A 19,735-nucleotide genomic window follows, 5' to 3' on the forward strand; every position below is an offset into this window, starting at 1 on the left:
TACTGGAGCACATGGTTGTAGGATGTAATATGTGTATTCCTGGCTAAAGAGATATGTGTTTAATATATACATATATTAAACACATATTACATATAACTAGAGCCTTGTTTGTAAGTAGCAGCGATTGCAATTCTAAACTGTTTGTCAGAATTAAGCCACAGCGATATCTGGTTTGGATATCTGTTTTTTTTCAGAGCATCTCATATAAGAGAAGGACCACCAAACGATATGAGTTCTGTTGTGCTCCTGAAGTCCACAGACATTAGTAGAAAAAAACTCATTTTTAGACTCTGGGGAAATGACTAATGCAAGCAGTAGCAATGTAAACAGTCATGGTAACGAGAAATTAGGGTCAGAAAAAGGCAGGAGTGACAAATCTGACAAATGTGACAGTAATATCTAAAGGAGGAAGGATGAGAAGCTGGGGAAATAAAGAGAAAAATAAAAACATATGGGATAAAAATATATATATGGGATAAAAATATATATATTTCACATATCTGCCCTTTATTCCTACTTCTGATAGAAGATATTTTTCCTACATTACCCCTGAACTCTGGTATAAAGATCCACTGGAGTTTCTCATAGCCTTCATTAGTGATCTAGTGGTTATTGAATGTTTTTGTGTGTGTGTGTGTGTGTGTGTGTGTGTGTGTGTGTGTGTGTGTGTGTGTGTGTGTGTGTGTGTGTGTGTGTGTGTGTGTGCCCTACGATGAGTCTGCACCTCATCCAGGGTGTCAATTGCTTTTTGCTCTACTGTATCTCCTTGAATAGACTCCAGGCTACCTGTAGCCCTATGTAGGATAAGGGGTACAGAAAATGGATGGAAATATCTTGCCTTCTAAAAGTCATTTCTGAATTTCCTTACACAATACTACACCATTAATAGTTAATAATGAAGTTTGCCTTTTAAACACTGGCATGTTTTTCTGCATACTGAAGATTTAGGAAATCAATGTTTCCACACTAAATTTGGTGTCTAGGAGGCAAATAAAAAAAGAGTAATCAAAATCAAACCTTTCAAAACCGTCAAGGTCCAGACCTACTCTATACTCTATATACTATACTCTAGTACTCTATAGTCACAGCCAAGATCATAAAGACTCTGTAAAGCACTTCAAGACCAAACTCAGGTTTTGAAACCAAATAAATATATGGTATTTATTCCTGATGTTAAACTGCATAGTTCTGTTCCAGCATGACAGGACAAGTGCTGGAGGAGAGTGCAGATTTAAAAGCCCACAGGCTCTCGGTGAAGACCTCAATGGAGGACGATTCAGAGAGAGCAGACAGCACGCTGAGTCGGTGAGAATCACTCTGCTTTATCTAGATCATTTGGAAATATATTAATGTGACTGGTGTAGATCTCAAGCTTATAGTCTGATGTCAATACTACAAAAATATACAGTGTATACTGACTACAGCTTGTGTGTGTTAAAAGCGGCCATTCTATATGTGATGACACGTCCTCAGAGTTACAGAGGATGGCCACACTTGAGCCTTGTGGCCCAAACTCTCAGAATTCCTTCCGTGGTCGAGGAGCCCTGTCGAGGTGAGAACCCTGCTCAGTTTGTGTGATTTCAGTGTTGCCTTCAATCAGGAGGAAAAGAAATCACTCTCAGGAACTTTATATTAGCATGTCTTGTAACTGGAAAGCTGGTTTTGTTTAAAAGAAACAGAAATGCTCATGTTTATTCTAGGTTAGTTTCATCTTTTATATGAACTTTAAAAAACCTTCACAGAGCAATATGCTAAAGTGTAACACTGTTATGCTCCAGGTTGGTGAGTATGGTTGTGACACTCCGAGAATGGGCTCATAAGAGTCTTCAGGAAGAGGAAGAAAGGCCAGACTCTTTTCTGGAGCGTTTCCGAGGGCCTGAACTTCGCATCACGCACAGCCGCATCAGCAGCAATCATCCTGATCCGCAAGACAGCAGCGTCAAAACCAAGTGAGAAACGTAGCTGGGCATCTCAGAAATAATCAGCTTGCACTTTCTACCACCAGATAAAATACAAATACAGTGTACAGATGATATAAGAAAAATAAATGATATACACTATACTGTACTGTATAAGTACACCCTCACCGGCCACTTTAATAGAAACACCTGTATTGTTCATGTAAAATCATGTAGAACTTCAGTTAACGCTCGCTTCACATGCTCTCTTCTGAAACTTTATTTCATTAGGAGAAGGTCTATTACATTTTATTGAATTCTTTGATGCAGTTCTTACAACACTGTACCAGTATGTTCAAGCCATGCACACTACTTCCATGTATAAAGTCACATAACACATAGCAATAGGCTTAGCAGGTAGCATGTCGCCTGGCGCATCTGGGGGTTAGGGGTCCGATTTCCACTTCCACCCTGTGTGTTTGGAGTTGCATGTTCTCCGTGTGCTTCCTCCAGGGGGGGTTTCCTCCAGGTACTCTAGTTTCCTCCCAAAAACATGTGTTGTAGGCTGATTGGCATTTCTAATGGTCTGTCCTGTGGGAATGGATGTGTGTGTTTGTGTATAAGTCTGTCCTGCAATTGTTTAGCACTCTATCCAAGGTGTCCCCCACCATCGTGCCCCAAGTGGTTTTCGGTAGCTTCACCAATCAGATTCAAAATACTGATGCTTGCCTACAAAGCCAAAAATGGACCAGCTCAAGCTAACCTCAAAGCTCTCTAGTCACTCGCTCCCTTAGTTCTACTAGCACTGCTCGACTGGTCCCAATATCTCTCAGAGTAAGAGGTAGGTATACATCAAGACTCTTTTCTGTTCTGGCACCAAGGCAGTGGAATAAACTCCTAGATGTCAGAACAGCTGTCACTGGCTTAGCTGTTATCTTCAAATGACATGTGAAGACCTACCTCTTCCTGAAACACTAACTACCACTTATTTTCCCTGTTTGTTGTATGTGCATATTTAAAAAAAGAAACCCTGAACCAAGTTTTAGGTTGATGGTATCCTAAGGCTGTAACCTAGAAACTTAAAAGCACTTTTGTTCGTCGCTGGGGCATCTGCCAAATGCCATAAATGTAAATATAAATGTAAAAGTTAGACTCCTGGTTATCTGCATCCCTGTTCATGATAACATCAAATTGCCTTTAGTGACATGAATAATACAATTTCATTACAGAATGTTTTTCTATTCTAGTAGAAAAAACAATGGAGATATAAAGACTACACCAAAATGTAATGAATTTTGCCAGTACATAATAGTTTGATTTTTTTTAAGTTTTATACATATAGCAGTTTACCATCAGCTCCTAATTATAGTCCTGTGAACACATTGCACATTCAAGTGTCTTCCTGTGCTTGTTAACTATTCAATAAAACAAGGTACAAGAAAAAAAAAATGAACCTTACACAGCCTTTCTCTTTGTAAGTTACTACTGTAAAGGACCTTTGGGGGGGAAATAATTACAATGGGGAAACATTCAGTGGCATTTTTGGAATTCGTCAACAGGAAAAAGTCAGACGTGTTCATTCTTGCACCAGCCGATGACATGTACTACCACTGGCTGTTCGTCATTGCCGCAGCTGTACTCTACAACTGGTGCCTCCTGGTGGCAAGGTAAAGTGCACCATCCGTACTCTTTGTTTCTAATAACAGCTGCATTAATTATATGAGATTCATATCCAGACATCCAGCTGGTTCCTTGTTGAAAAAAAAAAAGGTTTAATAATTGCAGATCTAATGAAGCCAAATTTAGACTCTTATTTTAATGATGATTTATGTAAATAACTGCAAATGTGTTGAGGGCACAGGGGCATTTCCCTCCTAGGGGCTTACATTTTAGCTATTCATATTTTAAACACAGGGCCTGCTTTGATGAACTTCAAACCAACAACTACATTCTGTGGCTGGTTTTGGATTACCTCTCTGATCTGGTCTACATTCTGGACACCTGTGTGAGGCTGAGAACAGGTCAGAAGCTTTGGTCAGCAATCAAATGTCTCTTAATATTGCATCAGTATAGAATAAACCAATGAACCCATGTGCTGTTATGGGAAAATAATCATCGGCAGGGGAGTGGGAAGCAGCTAAGTGCCTGACTATAAGTATTTTTTAATTATATCATGCCCTGAAGTGTTTTATTCTTTTTATACCACATCATGTTGCTAATTTTCACATGTCAAAAAAAATGTGAAATGTCAAATAATTTGCTGAAAATGAGACATAAAAACCCACAAAAACTACTTGTATTTGTCATACCGCTGAACATCACCTATGTGCTGCCACTAGAGACTCCATCCAAAACGTATACACTGTTTAAATTAGTTTATTTGGAGCCTCTACAACTGCCTGTCTGTCAACTGCAAGTTCTAACTCTAGAAAGGCTAATTATAATTAAACAACCAGATTAATATGATTTACTAGAATCACTGTCCAAGCAAAAAAAACAAACAAACATGAACAACCAATATCAAGTATTTGACTTGAATGTGGTATAAGTTGGAACTTTAAGGAACGCCTTTGTGACTTTTACTTGCCTGAGATATTACTTTCCTTACTAACTAACACCTTTACATGAATGACTGCCACACTGCAGGTTTCCTGGAGCAGGGTCTTCTAGTGAAGGACCTCAAAAAGTTAAGACAGCGCTACATCAACACTCTCCAGTTTAAGCTAGACCTATTGTCCATCCTGCCTACAGATCTAGCCTACCTTGCTACAGGTATCCATGTTCCTGAGCTACGATTCAATCGCCTGATGCGCTTTTCTCGCATGTTTGAGTTTTTTGACCGCACTGAGACTCGCACCAGCTACCCAAACACGTTTCGCATCAGCAACCTGGTGCTTTACATCTTGGTTATCATCCACTGGAATGCCTGCATCTACTTTGCCATTTCCAAATCTCTTGGCTTTGGGTCAGACCAATGGGTCTATCCCAACATCTCACATCCGGAGTTTGGCACCCTGACTAGAAGTTACATATACAGTCTCTACTGGTCCACACTGACACTCACCACCATTGGTGAAATGCCTGCACCAGAACGTGATGAGGAATATATCTTTGTGATCTTTGACTTCCTAGTAGGCGTCCTAATCTTTGCTACCATTGTAGGCAATGTGGGAGCTATGATATCCAACATGAATGCCACACGTGCCGAGTTTCAAGCTCGGATCGATGCCATCAAACACTACATGAAGTTCCGCAAGGTTAGCAAAGAGCTGGAGGCCCGGGTCATTAAATGGTTTGATTATCTTTGGACCAACAAGAAGACGATTGATGAGCAAGAAGTGCTCAAAAATCTTCCCAACAAACTGCGTGCTGAGATCGCAATCAACGTGCATCTGGAAACCCTCAAGAAGGTGCGAATCTTTCAGGACTGTGAAGCAGGGCTGCTAGTGGAGCTTGTCCTAAAGCTGCGTCCTCAGGTCTTTAGCCCCGGTGACTACATTTGCCGTAAGGGTGACATTGGGAAAGAAATGTACATTATCAAGGAAGGCCGGTTAGCAGTGGTCGCTGATGATGGAGTGACTCAGTTTGCTCTCTTGACATCCGGCAGCTGCTTTGGTGAGATCAGCATTCTTAACATCAAGGGAAGCAAAATGGGGAACCGTCGCACAGCCAACATCCGCAGCATTGGCTACTCGGACCTCTTCTGTCTCTCCAAGGATGACTTGATGGAAGCTGTGATGGAATATCCAGATGCCAAGAAGGTGCTGGAGGAGAGGGGCCGGGAGATCCTCCGGAAGGAGGGCCTGCTTGAGGAGCTGGGACTCGTTGGCCTTACAGGTGTACAGATGGAGGAAAAGGTGGAGCAACTTGAGGCGTCACTGGACACACTGCAGACCCGCTTTGCTCGGCTCCTGGGGGAGTACACAGCCACTCAACAGAGGCTCAAACAGAGGCTCACTGCCCTGGAGAGCAGGCTGCAGCGCTCTGGAAGCGGCTATCTCTCTGATGGCAACGAGAGCACTACTGACGGCGACGGCACTCACAGTGAAGTGAACATTCAGCTGTGACCACAACTGTTTCCCAATAAGCTGGGAAAAATAAAGCCAGTGAAAACATAGAAAAAAATGTACAATATGTTAGTAAAAGCATTTATTTTAGCTCAAATATTACCCGTTTTTCTATATTGCTCGTTTGGGAATTCTTCAGTGAATTGTTTTAGCTACAGTTTTTAATATTCATGTTTATTTATCTGAGAGGAAATCACCAGCATTTGTAGACTGTATAAACAATCTAAGATAAATGACAGTTTTGATCACTTTTAGATTAATCTTTAGCATTAGAATTAGCATTGCATACATTTTAATTCCTTAACAAATGAACACAACAATGTAGCTTTCAAAGCAAAAAGCTTTTACTGTAGTGAAGCTCAGCCAACTTGCCATGTCAGCTAAACAATTCTTTATCATTTTTACTCTGATTTGCCTGTGTGTTCAGTGCAAATTTAACATTGAAATGTATTTCTCTACAGTATTATTTATTCTTGAAAACAAGCTTTAAAATATAGCCTTTATTTCCTTGTATATTCTTTACATTTTGCTGTATGTTTGCGATGTATAAAATGATCCTTTCGAGTGTCTTATAGACTGTTGTACTATTTAAGATTATGAATAAGATGTCTTTTTTGTGTACTGATTTTTTTTCTTAATATTTATATTTTATACAATGCACTGGTTATCAATGCTCAAGTCTCTGTCAACGCTTTAAACGCTTTAAAGGTTAAGCATAACATTTTAAGAGGAAACCTATGTGCACATGCCAACAACCTGATTATTGATTTGTCATTTGAGAGAGTCAATTCTATGAGTCGACTCTTCTAGGGAGTTACTTTTGTTTCACCAAAACGCCTCCATACTGTAGAAACCATCCCCACGGTTGACAAATATGAATGGTGAGAGTGTTTGACTGATTGTCTGTATGACAGTACAGTATATTATGGGAGTAATAATCAGGATTAATTGAAATGAATCTTCTTAACGTAGCACAGACACCAGGCACAGACTCATCTGACATACTGTAAAGACTCTCCCAAGTACATCTTCAGTACATCTTCACATTAGACAATACAGAACAGATGCATGGAACAGATGCAGTTTTTTAAATCATATTCTTCTATAATGGAAAAAAACAATGCATTTTTCTTTTTCATCACGTTGAGGGCTTTTGTAAAAGAAGCGATTTCTATATGATACGCTTAAAACGTCAGTTTCACCATAAAATTTCCCCACCAAAAGGATATTTTCAACCAAGAAGTCATCTTTTGTCTATTGTTCTTTAGATAATGTCCTTCCCTGTGAAGTTTCCAACATGAGATACCTTTAGATAAAGCTATTCATGTATGTCGAACCATAAGGCATTCAGATACATACAATGAAAAAATATATGTTCTGTGGTTTCCAAATCATCACAAAATACACATTTATTAAAATCAAATCCATTGAATCAAATGATTGATGGTTTCACTCACTGCATCACAGATTATATAAATTTCTGTGTGGAGAATACAGAACCATCTAGGAGGGTATGTTGTTTCTCCAATAAAAAAACCCTGGGTGACCCCTGAGCTCAAAGACCTGCTAAACGAGAAGAAGGCTTCTTTTTCTTCATGGGACAAAGTGGAGCATAAGAGAGTTCAGAAAGAACTCAAATATAAGATGAGGTGAGGCAAGGACAGCTTCAGGAGGAAACTGGAGGAGCAGTTATTGCAAAATGATGTCCAAGGTGTGTAGAGAGGACTGAAACACATCTCAGGGCATGTACAGAGTGGTAAGAGAGGATCACTAAATGGTGATTAGCTCTGGGGAAATGAGTTGAATCTGTTTTTCTCCCTCTCTACCCTACTCCTGAGATGGTGACTGACCACCGAGAAGGAGAATACCACGCACCAGTGACTATCTAGGGCTTGGACATGGTGGAGTTGGTGGATAGTTGAGGTACCTAGATGTCCACTTAAACAATAGACTGGACTGGCTAGATAACTCTGATGCTCTGGACAAGAAGGGGCAGAGTTGCCTCCACCTGCTGAGGAGACTAGGACTGATGAGGAGACTAGGGTCCTTTGGGGTGTGCAAGACATTATTAAGGACATTTTTCGATACTGGCCACCGCAATGCAGTACAGAGCGGGACAGGAAGAGAATGAACAAGCTGGTTAGGAGAGCCAGCTCTGTCCTTGGCTACTCATTGGACTCTGTGGGGAAGATGGGTGAGAGAAGGATGTTAGCCAAGCTGACATCTAATAGAAACAACACCTCTCACCACCTGTATGGGACTGTGGAGACCCTTGTAGCTATTACAGCAGCAGACTGCTATACCCACAGAGTAGGAAGGAGCATTACCGCAGGTCATTCAAACCAGTGGCTGTCAGACTTTATAACACTGCAATACGGTGATGTTATTGTGCAATATTTTATAAATATATAATAATTATTATTTTTTTTAAAAATATTTTTAATATTAAACTTTTTTTTCTTTCTATTGTAAGTCTTTAATACCTGCCCTTTAACTGTCTGTGAAATGCTGTGATAAGTGAATTTCCCCACTGTGGTATGAATAAAGTTTAATCTTATCTTATCTTAGCTTACATACAAATATAGAAGGCAATGAAGAGAATAAAACTATCAACTTAAACTCATGAAATTGCATATCAGCAGGAGGTGCCTACTACACTGCAGTCATTGAATCTGTCCTGTGCATATCCATCACCATCTGGTTTGGAGCAGCAACAAAACAGGACAGAAACAGACTGCAACGCATGGTTAAAACAGCAGGAAAAATAATTGGTGCCCCCCTGCAGACTCCCCAGAACTTGTACGATACAAGAACAAGAAACCGGGCAGGTACAATCACTACTGACCCTTCACACCCTGGACACAACCTCTTTCAGGTCCTCCCTTCTGGCAGGCGCTACAGAGCTTTGCTTACTAAAACTGCCAGACACAGGAACAGTTTCTTTCCCCAGGAAATCACCCTGATCAACAACTCACCATAATTATATTCCCTGCTTCTTATCATAAGTACTGCATTATCAGAACCACCTGTCATCACATCTTCAGTATATGTTACACACTACTGCTGCTGAATAGTGTACAAAAGTTATAAAGTAACTTCTTTGTTGTATCTTGACGCACAATATTGTTATTTGCACTACCATGCACTCTCACACTATGTACATTACTGATCTGTCATATATTCTGTATTCATATTTAATACTCGTACTGTCTATATTTTCTCACATTGTCTGTATTGTCTTGTACAGTCTGTTTTGTCTTGTCTGTTTTTGTCTTGTATAGTCCAAGCTAAATGTATAGTGTTGTTTATGTCTGTACTTTTGAGCGTCACCAACAGCCGGAACCAAATTCTTTGTGCGTGTCAACACACTTGGCCAATAAATTCTGATTCTGAACTTCTATTAGCTGTCTGTAATCTAAAAGATCAAACACTAAATGAATCGAATAGGATTTGTCTAAAGACAAACTACCTACTGCTTTATCCTTATTTGCTGCTTTAACTCATCAGAAGTAATATCAGCCTCACACAGCACTACAAAAGCATCATCTGTAAGGGAAATACGATCTTTAATATGGCTATATTAATAACAGAATAATTATTATTTTATGGATTCCTTCAACTGGGCTATCCAAATGGTTTAGCACCTATGTATCTAAAAAGTCTTCTGCAATCCTTCACGCTCTTTGCGATCACAAAACTTCTGGTAGTTTACAGAATATAAAAGTCTACTAAAGGTGGTAGTGTTTTTGTTTTTTAGCTCCTAAACTCTGGAACAGACTTCCTGACAGTGTTCGGGGCTCAGATACACTCTCCCAGTTTAAATGTAGATTAAACACATATTTATTATTTACATTAATTAGATTAACTGGTAAAATTGTTTCATCTTTAACTATTTATCTATAGATAGGCATACACATAATACATACATCCTACAACCGTGTGCTCCAGTAGACAAACATTATTATTAACATTCTGGTCAATATTATGTCTCGCTTCTCTTTTTCTACCCATCCTGAAGGCATCCATTGATTGTATCAGATCCAGTTGTGTTTTGCTTCCTGAAGATCGCGACCATTCAAAGAGAAGTTACCAACTCTATGTGGTCTCTGAGGACAACAACCTCCTAATCGATACTTCACCAGAGTGTATATGTTTGTAGAAAGGTGATTATTCGTAATAACACTGTCTGGTGTTTATAACAGTTTGAAATCACACCATTCAGTGTCCCCTAAATGGTGTTGGGTTCCCTTTTACATCTGGTTCCTCCCCACAGTCGCCTCAGTCACTCCAGGCTTGTTCATTAGGGATAAATACAAACACATTTGAATATAAGTCTAATATTAATCTTTTTTTATAATATTGTTTTTTTTTGTAAAAATATTTGTATGTTAAACTTTTTGTACTTATTGCAAAATTTCCTATGCTCTGTAAAGCTGCTTTGAGACAATAAATAAATAAATAAATAAATAAATAAATAATAATAATAATAATAATAATAATAATAATAATAATAATAATTATTATTATTATTATTATAATAAAAACATTAATTAAGTTATTGTAGAAAGAGACATATTCCTAAGTGACTGAAGCTTTAGTCTTAATGATCAGTATATCTATAAAAAAATAATCAACATAATCTAAAAAGAAGAAAAGATCCTGTGCTTTAAATAAATCTACCCTAAATGATGTAATACGCCTGTGTCACCAACAAAACGTGAATAAATCGTTTACACGCTCAAAAATATGCGTGTAAACTACTGCAACTATGGCAACGCTATGTTTTCGAACAGGCACTTCAGATGACCACATGAACTAGTCTTCGGGTCCTTTGACAGACGGCGCTGAGATTTGACGTGTTTGTTTTCCGCGCTCTGCTCGTATGGGATGGCGGTGCGTTTCTTCTGAGGTAACTTCAGGCTCTTAAAACAAAAATAAACATTAATTTGGATTTAATCTCGTGACGTTATATTGTATTTACATGGAAAATAAGCGGTGCTAGAAGGGTTATTTATTAATATTTAGCTACAGAGAGCCAGCATTATCTTAATAATAGCTTTCGGGTTGAAGCTAACTGCTAAAGCTAAACATGTCGGTGCTAATGAGCTAATGGTCTTTGAAGTTCTAACGCGCGCGAGCCGTTAAGGTTGTGTTTATATTTGGTGTGTGTGTGTGTGTGTGTGTGTGTGTGTCTGTGTGTGTGTGTCTGTGTGTGTGTGTCTGTATGTCTGTCTGTCTGTCTGTCTGTCTGTCTGTCGGTGGGTGAGTGTGTATATCTATGTGTGTGTAACGTTGGACCCCTGAACAAGGCCCTTTGACACTATTTACTGAGCTGTATAAACTGAAATATAAATGTAGTCAGTCTGGATGTAAAGGTGTCTGATAATAATGTAAACATGACTTCTGTGGGATGTGGTGGTCTAACGCTAAAGGTGTTGGAGGTCTGAGGCATCTAGAGATGTTCTAGCTCCAGTTAGACTCTTCTATACTAAAGAGGAGACACCAGTGTGGTCCATGTGGCCTTTAAGGACAACAATCTCCTCATCAATACAACATTTGTCAGACTGGATATTTATAATCACACCCTCCAGTGTCACCCACATGAGGATGAGGTTCCCCTTTGAGTCTGGTTCCTCTCACGGTTTCTTCCTTCACCATCTAAGGGAGTTTTTCCTCCCCACAGTCACCTGAGTCACCTCAGAGTCGCTCATTGGGGATAAATACAGACACATCTAAATGTATCTAATATTCATCTTGAATTTTGTATTCTATTAATTTTTATATTATTCTTTATAGTAACCTTTTGTTCTATGTTTATGTTCTGTAAAGCTGCTTTGAGACAATGTTGATTGTAAAAAGCGCTATACAAACAAACTTGAATTGATTTGAATTGAGGTTGAATCCCAGGTCCACTTGGCTGCCACTGAGCAAGGCCCTTAACCCTTAATTACTCAGTTGTATAAATTGAATGAAATGGTAAGTCACTCTGGATAAAGGCGTCTGCTAAATGACAGAACTGTAATGTAAATGTAATGCAGATTTGTCAATGCTGAGTATAATCACTTGCTTGATAAGATGCTTTTGTTATTTTATTTTATTTCAGTATTTAAGGGTCTTGAGAGAGAAACCATGTCATTCAGCTTTGGACAAGCTGCTCCTGGGGGAGGCTTTAGCTTCGGAGCCCCAAAAACCACAGCATCAGTCACTGCAGCCCCTGGATTCTCCCTGCAGACGAGCAGTCCTGCACCAGGAGGATTCAGTTTCGGTGCCGTGCCTCAGCAGCCGTCCCAGACCCAAGCAGGAACATCTCAAATAGCAGGGCTTCTTGCACAGACCACCACAAGCACTGGAGCCCCACAGGGTGGATTCAGCTTTGGTGCATCAGCACAGAGCAGCACTACTGGTGGAGGGTTTAATTTTGGGTAAGTGAATTTACAGGCACATCGTGTCAATGATGTCTTGAATGATTAAACCTGTTTTTGAGATAAACTTCAATGTTCTCAATTAATTTCTCCTTCCAGCGGTGCTCCTAAACTTGGTCTCAACCTGACTCCAAGCTCTCAGCCGGCCACTTCAGCAGTGACTCTGGGAGGCCTGGTGAATTCCACCACCTCAGCCAGTGGTACAGGCTTCATGTTCGGAGGCCTCGCACCTCAGACTACAGCTCCAACCCAGCAATCCACAGGAGGTTTTGGCTTTCCTGGGGCCAAGATCCAAGCTCCTGCTGCAACGTTAGCACAGAGCACTCCTTCCTTCTCGCTGGGAGGCCAAAGCATGGGTAAGTCAGCTTAGTACAGCTTAGCACAGGATTCTGCACTGATACAGAAATGTTGCCTGACATCATCTGTGCAAACAAAAACATGGACACTATTCATTAAGATTGGGAAATTTCTTTCGTTACTCATTGGTACTTACTTTGATATGGATTAAATAAATTTATTATTCTAATTCATTTGAATGAGTCTTACAATGTTATCACACTATTCAGCACAACCCTGGGGAAGGGGCTTATATTAATTATCGCTATTTTATTATTATTATTATTTTCAGTTTGTGCTTTTCTCAGTTTAGGGCTTCCTTTTCTTTCCTTTACTTTTCTTCCTTTACGGCAAAGTTTCTCTGCTCTATAATTCACTACATGGTCTTTTTTTTTTAAATTTATTTATTTTTTTTTTTTATGAAAGCATGATGGAATTACGTTAAGGGTGGAAATAGTATTCATTAAAATGTAGTGTTTTTAGAGTCATACTGAAGTAAAAAAAAAATAATTTTAAGCTATTCAAAAAGCTCTATAATTTTCAGCGGGCCTAAAGTAATAGTTTTGTAATTGTATTGTAGCACAATACAGTCTGAAATACAATTGGTTTGTCCCTCAGAACAAGTATTACTTTGGGTAATGATGTTTTTTTTTTGGATGGTCATACATCTACAAAACCTATTCATTTCTGCTGAAACTTCCAGGTCTCACGCTGGGAGCTGTTGCTCCAGCTGCTGCAGCCACCACTACAGGGATTAACTTTGGGATCAAGCCTGCAGGTGAGGGCACAGCTTTAGATTTCAGTGCAATATAAAAGATCAAGAAAGGAAAGTTTGTGATTGAATTTTTTTTTTATCTCTCCAGCTACTCCAGTTCCTGCTAGTACTGCTGCTGCTGTTGCTGCAGCGGCTGCTGCTGTTGCTAGCCAAGTTGCCCCGGGTCAAGTTGCCCCTGGCCAAGTTGCCCCAATATCTTCTCTGTTTTCCTCCCCAATCCCCTCAGCAGCTTCTACAGGCTTCACGTGTAAGTATTCTGGACAGACTTTTACACTGAAGGCTACACATCATATATTAGTTGCTAAATCAAGCTTTTATTTATTTATTTATTTATTTTTATTATTATTTTTGTTTGTTTGTTTGTTTGTTTGTTTATTTATTTTTTACCAGTGGGCGGCTCTATAACTGCAGCAGCTCCAGTAGCGTCGTCTGCAGCTACAGTCTCTACTGGCTTGACGCTCAAATCGCTAGGAGCTGCTGTGACCTCAGGTAATGTTAGTGTTACAGCACCACCTCTGAGGATGATTGCTCTGTGACCACAGACACACGACTTACTTACTTTGGTGTGGTGACCAAAGTGCTGCTCGTGCTAGAACAACAACACCATCCACCACTCATTATTATTATTATTATTAGTGGTTGTAATAATATACTTGCCCTGGTGGTACCATAATTCTTGCTTTTTCTGTTCACTTCTCCTATCTATCTATACATCGCTTTCACCAAGGTCTACAAAGTTTTGCCATGTTGGCTCACCTTACCATAATGTAGTTTACGAGGCTCGATCAGACGAGACCATGTGCAATTCAAATCAAATCAGAGCCCTACCACCTTCATGCAACAGTCAGCCACGGACACTGATGTAATGTAAAAGTAAAGTTAACTTGAATCATTACCGGGTCACTACAATCACTTTAATCACTCTTAATGCTCTCTAATCTGTCATTTCCTCTTCGCTCAGTGATGTCGGAAAGACATTCTTTATAATAATGCAGGTTACATTTTGAACTGTTAGACTATAGATAGATGCTTACTTACTCACCGACTTACTTTTATCGATCCTGGAGAAAATTCAAGCATCCAGTAGTAACATGCAGGAAAAACAACATTATCACACTGCACTAAACCCCCAAATCCATTTTACTCAAAACTGTACATATTCAAATCTCAACCTATCCAAGTTACACAATGATAAATAATTTCAAATAAAACGAACCAATAAAATAAACAATCTCTCACGTTTAGCTGCAGCTACTACAGCGGCCACCACAAGCTTTTCTCTGAGCCTGAAACCTGCCGCCTCCGCTGCACCGGCCGCTTCTACGGCCGTGTCCACCGCTGCAATCAGGTTTGCTCCAAAGCACATCATGTAGTAATTACAGATACATGCACAAGATTAGGACGGTGTGAAATCTAAAGGATTTTGTTAGCACTGTTTGAGGCATGACAGCATTTAAAATTGTGCTGGTTTGTTTTACGTTGTTTAATTGTTTCATGTTTGACAATGTGTTCACTCAGTGCTGCACCGGTGATGTCATACGCTCAGCTAGAGTCCCTGATCAACAAGTGGAGCTCAGAGTTGGAGGACCAAGAAAGACACTTTCTGCAGCAGGCTACACAGGTCAACGCCTGGGACCGCATGCTGGTGGAGAACGGAGAAAAGGTAACTCGCTACACGAGGAGCAGAACTGCTAGCTTTCTGTGGCACATTCTGTGTCCGAGCTCAACCCGCTTAACATTGCAGTACAATGCTACGAGTCATCACTAAAAAAAATTTGCCTCAACCCCTTATTTGTTTCTCCTCACTCACCGACAGTTGTTTAGTGTTGTCAGTGCTCCAATATTAAGTGATTTATGGAAGCTCATGGGTGCGGTTGGCAGGTTTTTTTTTATAGATTCCCACCCCAACTAAAAACTTAAAAAGCAGCACAAAAGACTTGACAAGCCCAAAAGATTTAAATATAGGAATAAGCGTAGATGGATATTTCTTTTTTTTGTCACTATATTCAGGTTGAACATTAACACTGGTGCACATTTTTGATTTCTGAGACTCAGGGATATTATAGTTGGCAGCACTGCTCACAGATGCAGCACATTCACATCACATTTACGGCATTTGGCAGACGCCTTTATCCAGGGAGTCATACTACATCGTATTCATCGACACGGACTTAAAAGCACAAACACTGGTTCACTAGCTTACAGACTTAGCTTACCATCAACCTAATACTCTGTTCAGGGTTTTTGCTACAGTAGCCTGACCTAAACACTGAGCTACTAAATAAATGTATATATTTTTTTTCATGAAAGTCATGAAAATCCTGAGTCAGGGACTAAAATTACTGTAGAGAAACTTTTACGAAACCCAGACATTATATATTATTTATTAGAAATAAGTGAGCCAAGACAAATCCAGAAATGAAGACCAATTGTTTGTTTTTAACAAAATAAATGCCACCATGTACACAATGGAGTAATAAAAATAATACAATTTAAAAAGTCCCAGCTGACCGAGAATTTAGCACTGGCTTCTGAAGGGAAGGATGTTTAAGACCTGTATGATTTTTCTGGTTTATAGTTTATGTCGGTCTTCCTCAGTATTTTGACCTGATCATGTGCTGTTACTGCTAAAGATTTTTTTTTTTTGCCCATAGTCGTCAAAATGTCTTTCAGCCTTTACCTTCGTTGCTCATTTCGACTCAGAATCACGTGTCTGAATATCTTAGAGACGGATGGCAGCTCTGTCCACAAGCATGTGCTAATTAAAGTGTAACCATGCACATAGGCACACTTCTGATTCTAACTTGGACAAGTGATTTGTGAAAGTAATGGATTATTGATGCACTGTGTTCTGACTCGCTTAAAGCTGGGGTGCATGATGTTTGAAAGCCAATGTTGACATTTGAAATCACCAAAACAAACCCACCCCTAACCCAAATGGGTCCCACCCCTGTATTGATAGCTCCGCCCACACATACATACGTAACCCAGGCAACTAATGGAAAGAAATGTGTCTTTATCATAGCTGAAGGGAAAAACAATACGATTGCAGATAATCAATGAAGCAAAAATGACACACAAGCATAATCATGCAAAGGACGGCATATACTGTATTAGCTCTGTGAAACAAAGCAAAACCAACGTTACTCACCTATTGAGAAGGAAAAAAGCACCTCGGCGTCTCATCGCAGACTTTCCCGCTCCTTCAGTTCGCTCCAGCGCTGGAAAGCTGATCCTATATTAACACGGTTCCTGCTTCTTGCCTTATCATAAGCCTTTTTTCGCTTTTTGTTTTTATCCGCCATGTCAATGTTTCAATCGCTTTCGGCAAACGTCACACATGCGCATTGAACACTCTCTCCGCCCATATTGACAAGACACGCCCCATTCTGCTCATTGGCTACACGTTTGTTTTGTTAGTCGGCCCGACTCAGTTTTCTGAAACATTTCTCAAACAACGTGCACCCCACCTTTAAAATGATATATTTGAACTGAAAGGTACAACATTATAGCTTCTAACGTGGAGTCTGCTGTTTTAGATTACATCCCTTCACAAGGACATGGAGAAAGTTAAACTGGACCAAAGAAGGTAAGATTGCTTGAGTTTGCATATTTGGTCCTTTCTGACATATCTGTAGACAGGTTTATATCAGAGGTGCTTTTTGTGTGTGTGTTAGGCTCGATCAGGAACTGGACTTTATTCTGTCCCAGCAAAAGGAGCTGGAGGATCTTCTCACTCCATTGGAGGAGTCGGTGAAGGAGCAAACCGGAACCATCTATATGCAGAATGCTGATGAGGAGCGAGAGAGAACGTAAACAGCTCCCTCACTTAAAGATGCTTTCATTGCTTTGAATGCATGCAGATGAAATGGTTTAATTAGGGAAAGTGGAGCTCAGTGAATAAGGTGGTGTTCTACTGATCCGAAGGTTGTGAATTTGAATCCTACTACCACCAAACTGCCACTGCTGGGATCTTGAGCAAGGCATTTATTCCTTCAATTGCTCAGTTGTATAAACGATATGAGTCAGTTCTCTGACTGCCAAATGCCCTGAATGTTAAGAACTGCTCTGTTTCTAGTTCAGATTAGAGGGCAGAACAGCAGCTGCATCATCCAGCTAACTCTTTCAGCAAGAAGCAGCAACAAAACAAAAGGGTCACGGTGGCTTAGTGGTTAGCACGTTTGCCTCACACCTCCAGGGCCGGGGGTTCGATTCAGGCCTCCACCTTGTGTATGTGGAGTTTGCATGTTTCCTCCGGGTACTCCGGTTTCCTCCCCCCGTCCAAAGACATGCATGGTAGGTTGATTGGCATCTCTGGAAAATTGTCCGTAGTGTGTGAGTGAATGAGATTGTTTGTGCCCTTTGATGGGTTGGCACTTCGTCCAGGGTGTATCCTTGATACCCGATGATGCCTGAGATAGGCACAGGCTCGAGTAGTTCGGATAAGCGGTAGAAAATGAATGAATGAATAAAAGCAAAAAAAAAAAGCACATAAGTACCCATATTATTCATAAATAAGGAAAGCAAAGTGTTTAATTACAGTTTGTCCTGGGTGAGATTGTTTTTATTTATTTATTTAGCTTGTAATGACTTCAACTGTTTAAGTGGTACATTACTGATAAACTCCTACGTTGTTTAATATGTCTGTTTACAAAATCTCTCGAATAATTTGATATTTAAAGCTCAATAGGTTGCATACAAAATAAACCCATTTTCATGCATCTGCTTCTTTTTTGAAGGTACAAGTTGGCAGAAAATGTTGATGCTCAGCTGAAGAGAATGTCCCAAGATCTGAAGGAGATTATTGAGCACCTCAACACATCCAACCGGCTGGCTGACACAAGTGACCCTGTAAGAATTGTACTCTCATCCTGCACTTCATAAAACACATATACTGCTGTTATTGCAGTCCATAAGGTTGAGATCTTTTGTCACTGCAAGAGTGTGACCGTTTAGTTAAGAAGCGGCTGGTTTTAAGCGCACACGTGAGAGTCAGGTGTTAATGGTTTTTAACTTCCTGTCAGCTCAGACCCTACGCCAGTCTGTTCATCTCTTATCTCTCTCATCAACAAGGTGTTTCATCTTGCTGATCCTCTGCACACAGGAGTTTTTTTTTATTTCAGTTTCAGAAATACTCAAACTAACCTATCTGGCAAAACCAGCCATCGCATGGTGAACGTTTTTCCCCTCATTTTGATGTTTGATGTGAACGTTAACTGAAGTTCTTGACTAAAAAAAAACAACATGGATGCCTGAATTAGACTACGTTTAACATGTGGTTGCTGTTTGACCTTTTGAAAACTTTTTCACATCAGGGTAGCTACTGTCATGGTTGAGTTAAATTTCCCCTTTTAATTAACTTGCGACTTCTATGAGTTTTATGAGTATAATTTCCCATTTGTCCTGTCTTAACATTTCAGCTCCAGCAAATCTGCAAAATCCTCAATGCACACATGGACTCTCTGCAGTGGGTCGAGCAAAACTCTGGTCAGTATCTTGCTAGTTTTTATGCCCTACCATTTTGAGTGCTTTTTAATTTAAGTGCTTTGGAATGAAATACTTTGTTCAGTGTCCCTTATGACTTTTTTTCTTCTTCAATAAACAGTTCTGCTTCAGAGGCGTGTGGAGGAGGTGTCCAAGCTGTGTGAAAGTCGCAGTAGGGAGCAGGAGAAGAGCTTTCGTCTAAGTTTCCAATGAAACAGGGCGGTGTATTGTAAATGAAACTCGTTGTTTTGCTAATTCTATTTGAATAAAGAAGTATACTTTTTACTTTCAACACATTTTTCTCTGAGCTTTTTTTTTTCTTTTTTCTTTTAAATTTTAATTTAAAGAGATAAAGAAATATTTGGCCAAATTCCGTAAAAAGACGCCACAACACATTTAAATTATTCACTGTCCAATGTCCCCCAAATGGGGATGGGTTGCCTTCTGAGCCTGATTCCTCTAAATCAGCGGTGTACAATCTTGTCCACAAAGAGCCGGTGTGGGTGCAGGTTTTAATTCCAACTAAACAGAAGCCACACCAGATTCTGCCTGTTTAATCAGTTGTTCTTGGCTTTTAATAGACTCTGGTGTGGCTTCTACTTGGTTGGAATAAAAACCTGCACCCACACCGGCCCTTTTCCGGATATGATTGGACACCGTTGCTCTAAATGTTTCTTCCTCATATCTTCTCAGGGAGTTTTTCCTTGCCGCCGTCACCTCCGGCTTGCTCATTAGGGATAGGATAGATATAAT

At 39.9% G+C, this 19,735-nt stretch overlaps 2 protein-coding genes across 3 annotated transcripts; both read left to right on the forward strand.

The window, feature by feature from the left end:
- Window positions 1-776: 776 nt before the first annotated feature.
- cnga2a (cyclic nucleotide gated channel subunit alpha 2a) lies at window positions 777-7,222 on the forward strand. Its single transcript, XM_027154723.2, has 6 exons — window positions 777-1,305; window positions 1,442-1,552; window positions 1,779-1,949; window positions 3,458-3,565; window positions 3,813-3,919; window positions 4,545-7,222. The coding sequence occupies exons 1-6, from the start codon at window positions 1,199-1,201 to the stop codon at window positions 5,963-5,965; spliced, it is 2,025 nt and encodes a 674-aa protein (XP_027010524.2). The 5' UTR covers window positions 777-1,198; the 3' UTR covers window positions 5,966-7,222.
- Window positions 7,223-10,739: 3,517 nt separating this feature from the next.
- Window positions 10,740-19,274, forward strand: nup62l (nucleoporin 62 like). Of its 2 annotated transcripts, XM_027154784.2 has the most exons (13): window positions 10,740-10,874; window positions 12,069-12,387; window positions 12,487-12,743; window positions 13,427-13,501; window positions 13,587-13,745; window positions 13,889-13,987; window positions 14,744-14,846; window positions 15,017-15,161; window positions 17,038-17,087; window positions 17,176-17,310; window positions 18,238-18,349; window positions 18,919-18,985; window positions 19,104-19,274. In XM_027154784.2, the coding sequence occupies exons 2-13, from the start codon at window positions 12,095-12,097 to the stop codon at window positions 19,193-19,195; spliced, it is 1,587 nt and encodes a 528-aa protein (XP_027010585.2). In that variant the 5' UTR covers window positions 10,740-10,874; window positions 12,069-12,094; the 3' UTR covers window positions 19,196-19,274. The 2 variants fall into 2 exon arrangements, with proteins under 2 accessions (XP_027010585.2, XP_047658591.1); XM_047802635.1 differs by lacking the exon at window positions 13,889-13,987 and having other exon boundaries at window positions 10,759-10,874.
- The last annotated feature ends 461 nt before the right edge of the window (window positions 19,275-19,735 follow it).

The sequence above is a fragment of the Tachysurus fulvidraco genome, chromosome 17, assembly GCF_022655615.1.
Source record: "Tachysurus fulvidraco isolate hzauxx_2018 chromosome 17, HZAU_PFXX_2.0, whole genome shotgun sequence".
Classification (NCBI taxonomy): Eukaryota; Metazoa; Chordata; class Actinopteri; order Siluriformes; family Bagridae; genus Tachysurus; species Tachysurus fulvidraco.

Excerpts from the sequence above, each read along its gene's own strand:
- cnga2a (XM_027154723.2), top strand. The coding sequence starts at position 1,199 with ATGACAGGACAAGTGCTGGAGGAGAGTGCAGATTTAAAAGCCCACAGG. Across the intron at positions 1,306-1,441 it reads GCAGACAGCACGCTGAGTCG|CGGCCATTCTATATGTGATG; the intron begins GTGAGAATCACT and ends GTGTGTTAAAAG. Across the intron at positions 3,920-4,544 it reads CTGTGTGAGGCTGAGAACAG|GTTTCCTGGAGCAGGGTCTT; the intron begins GTCAGAAGCTTT and ends GCCACACTGCAG.
- nup62l (XM_027154784.2), top strand. The coding sequence starts at position 12,095 with ATGTCATTCAGCTTTGGACAAGCTGCTCCTGGGGGAGGCTTTAGCTTC. Across the intron at positions 15,162-17,037 it reads TGGTGGAGAACGGAGAAAAG|ATTACATCCCTTCACAAGGA; the intron begins GTAACTCGCTAC and ends CTGCTGTTTTAG. Across the intron at positions 18,350-18,918 it reads TGGCTGACACAAGTGACCCT|CTCCAGCAAATCTGCAAAAT; the intron begins GTAAGAATTGTA and ends TTAACATTTCAG.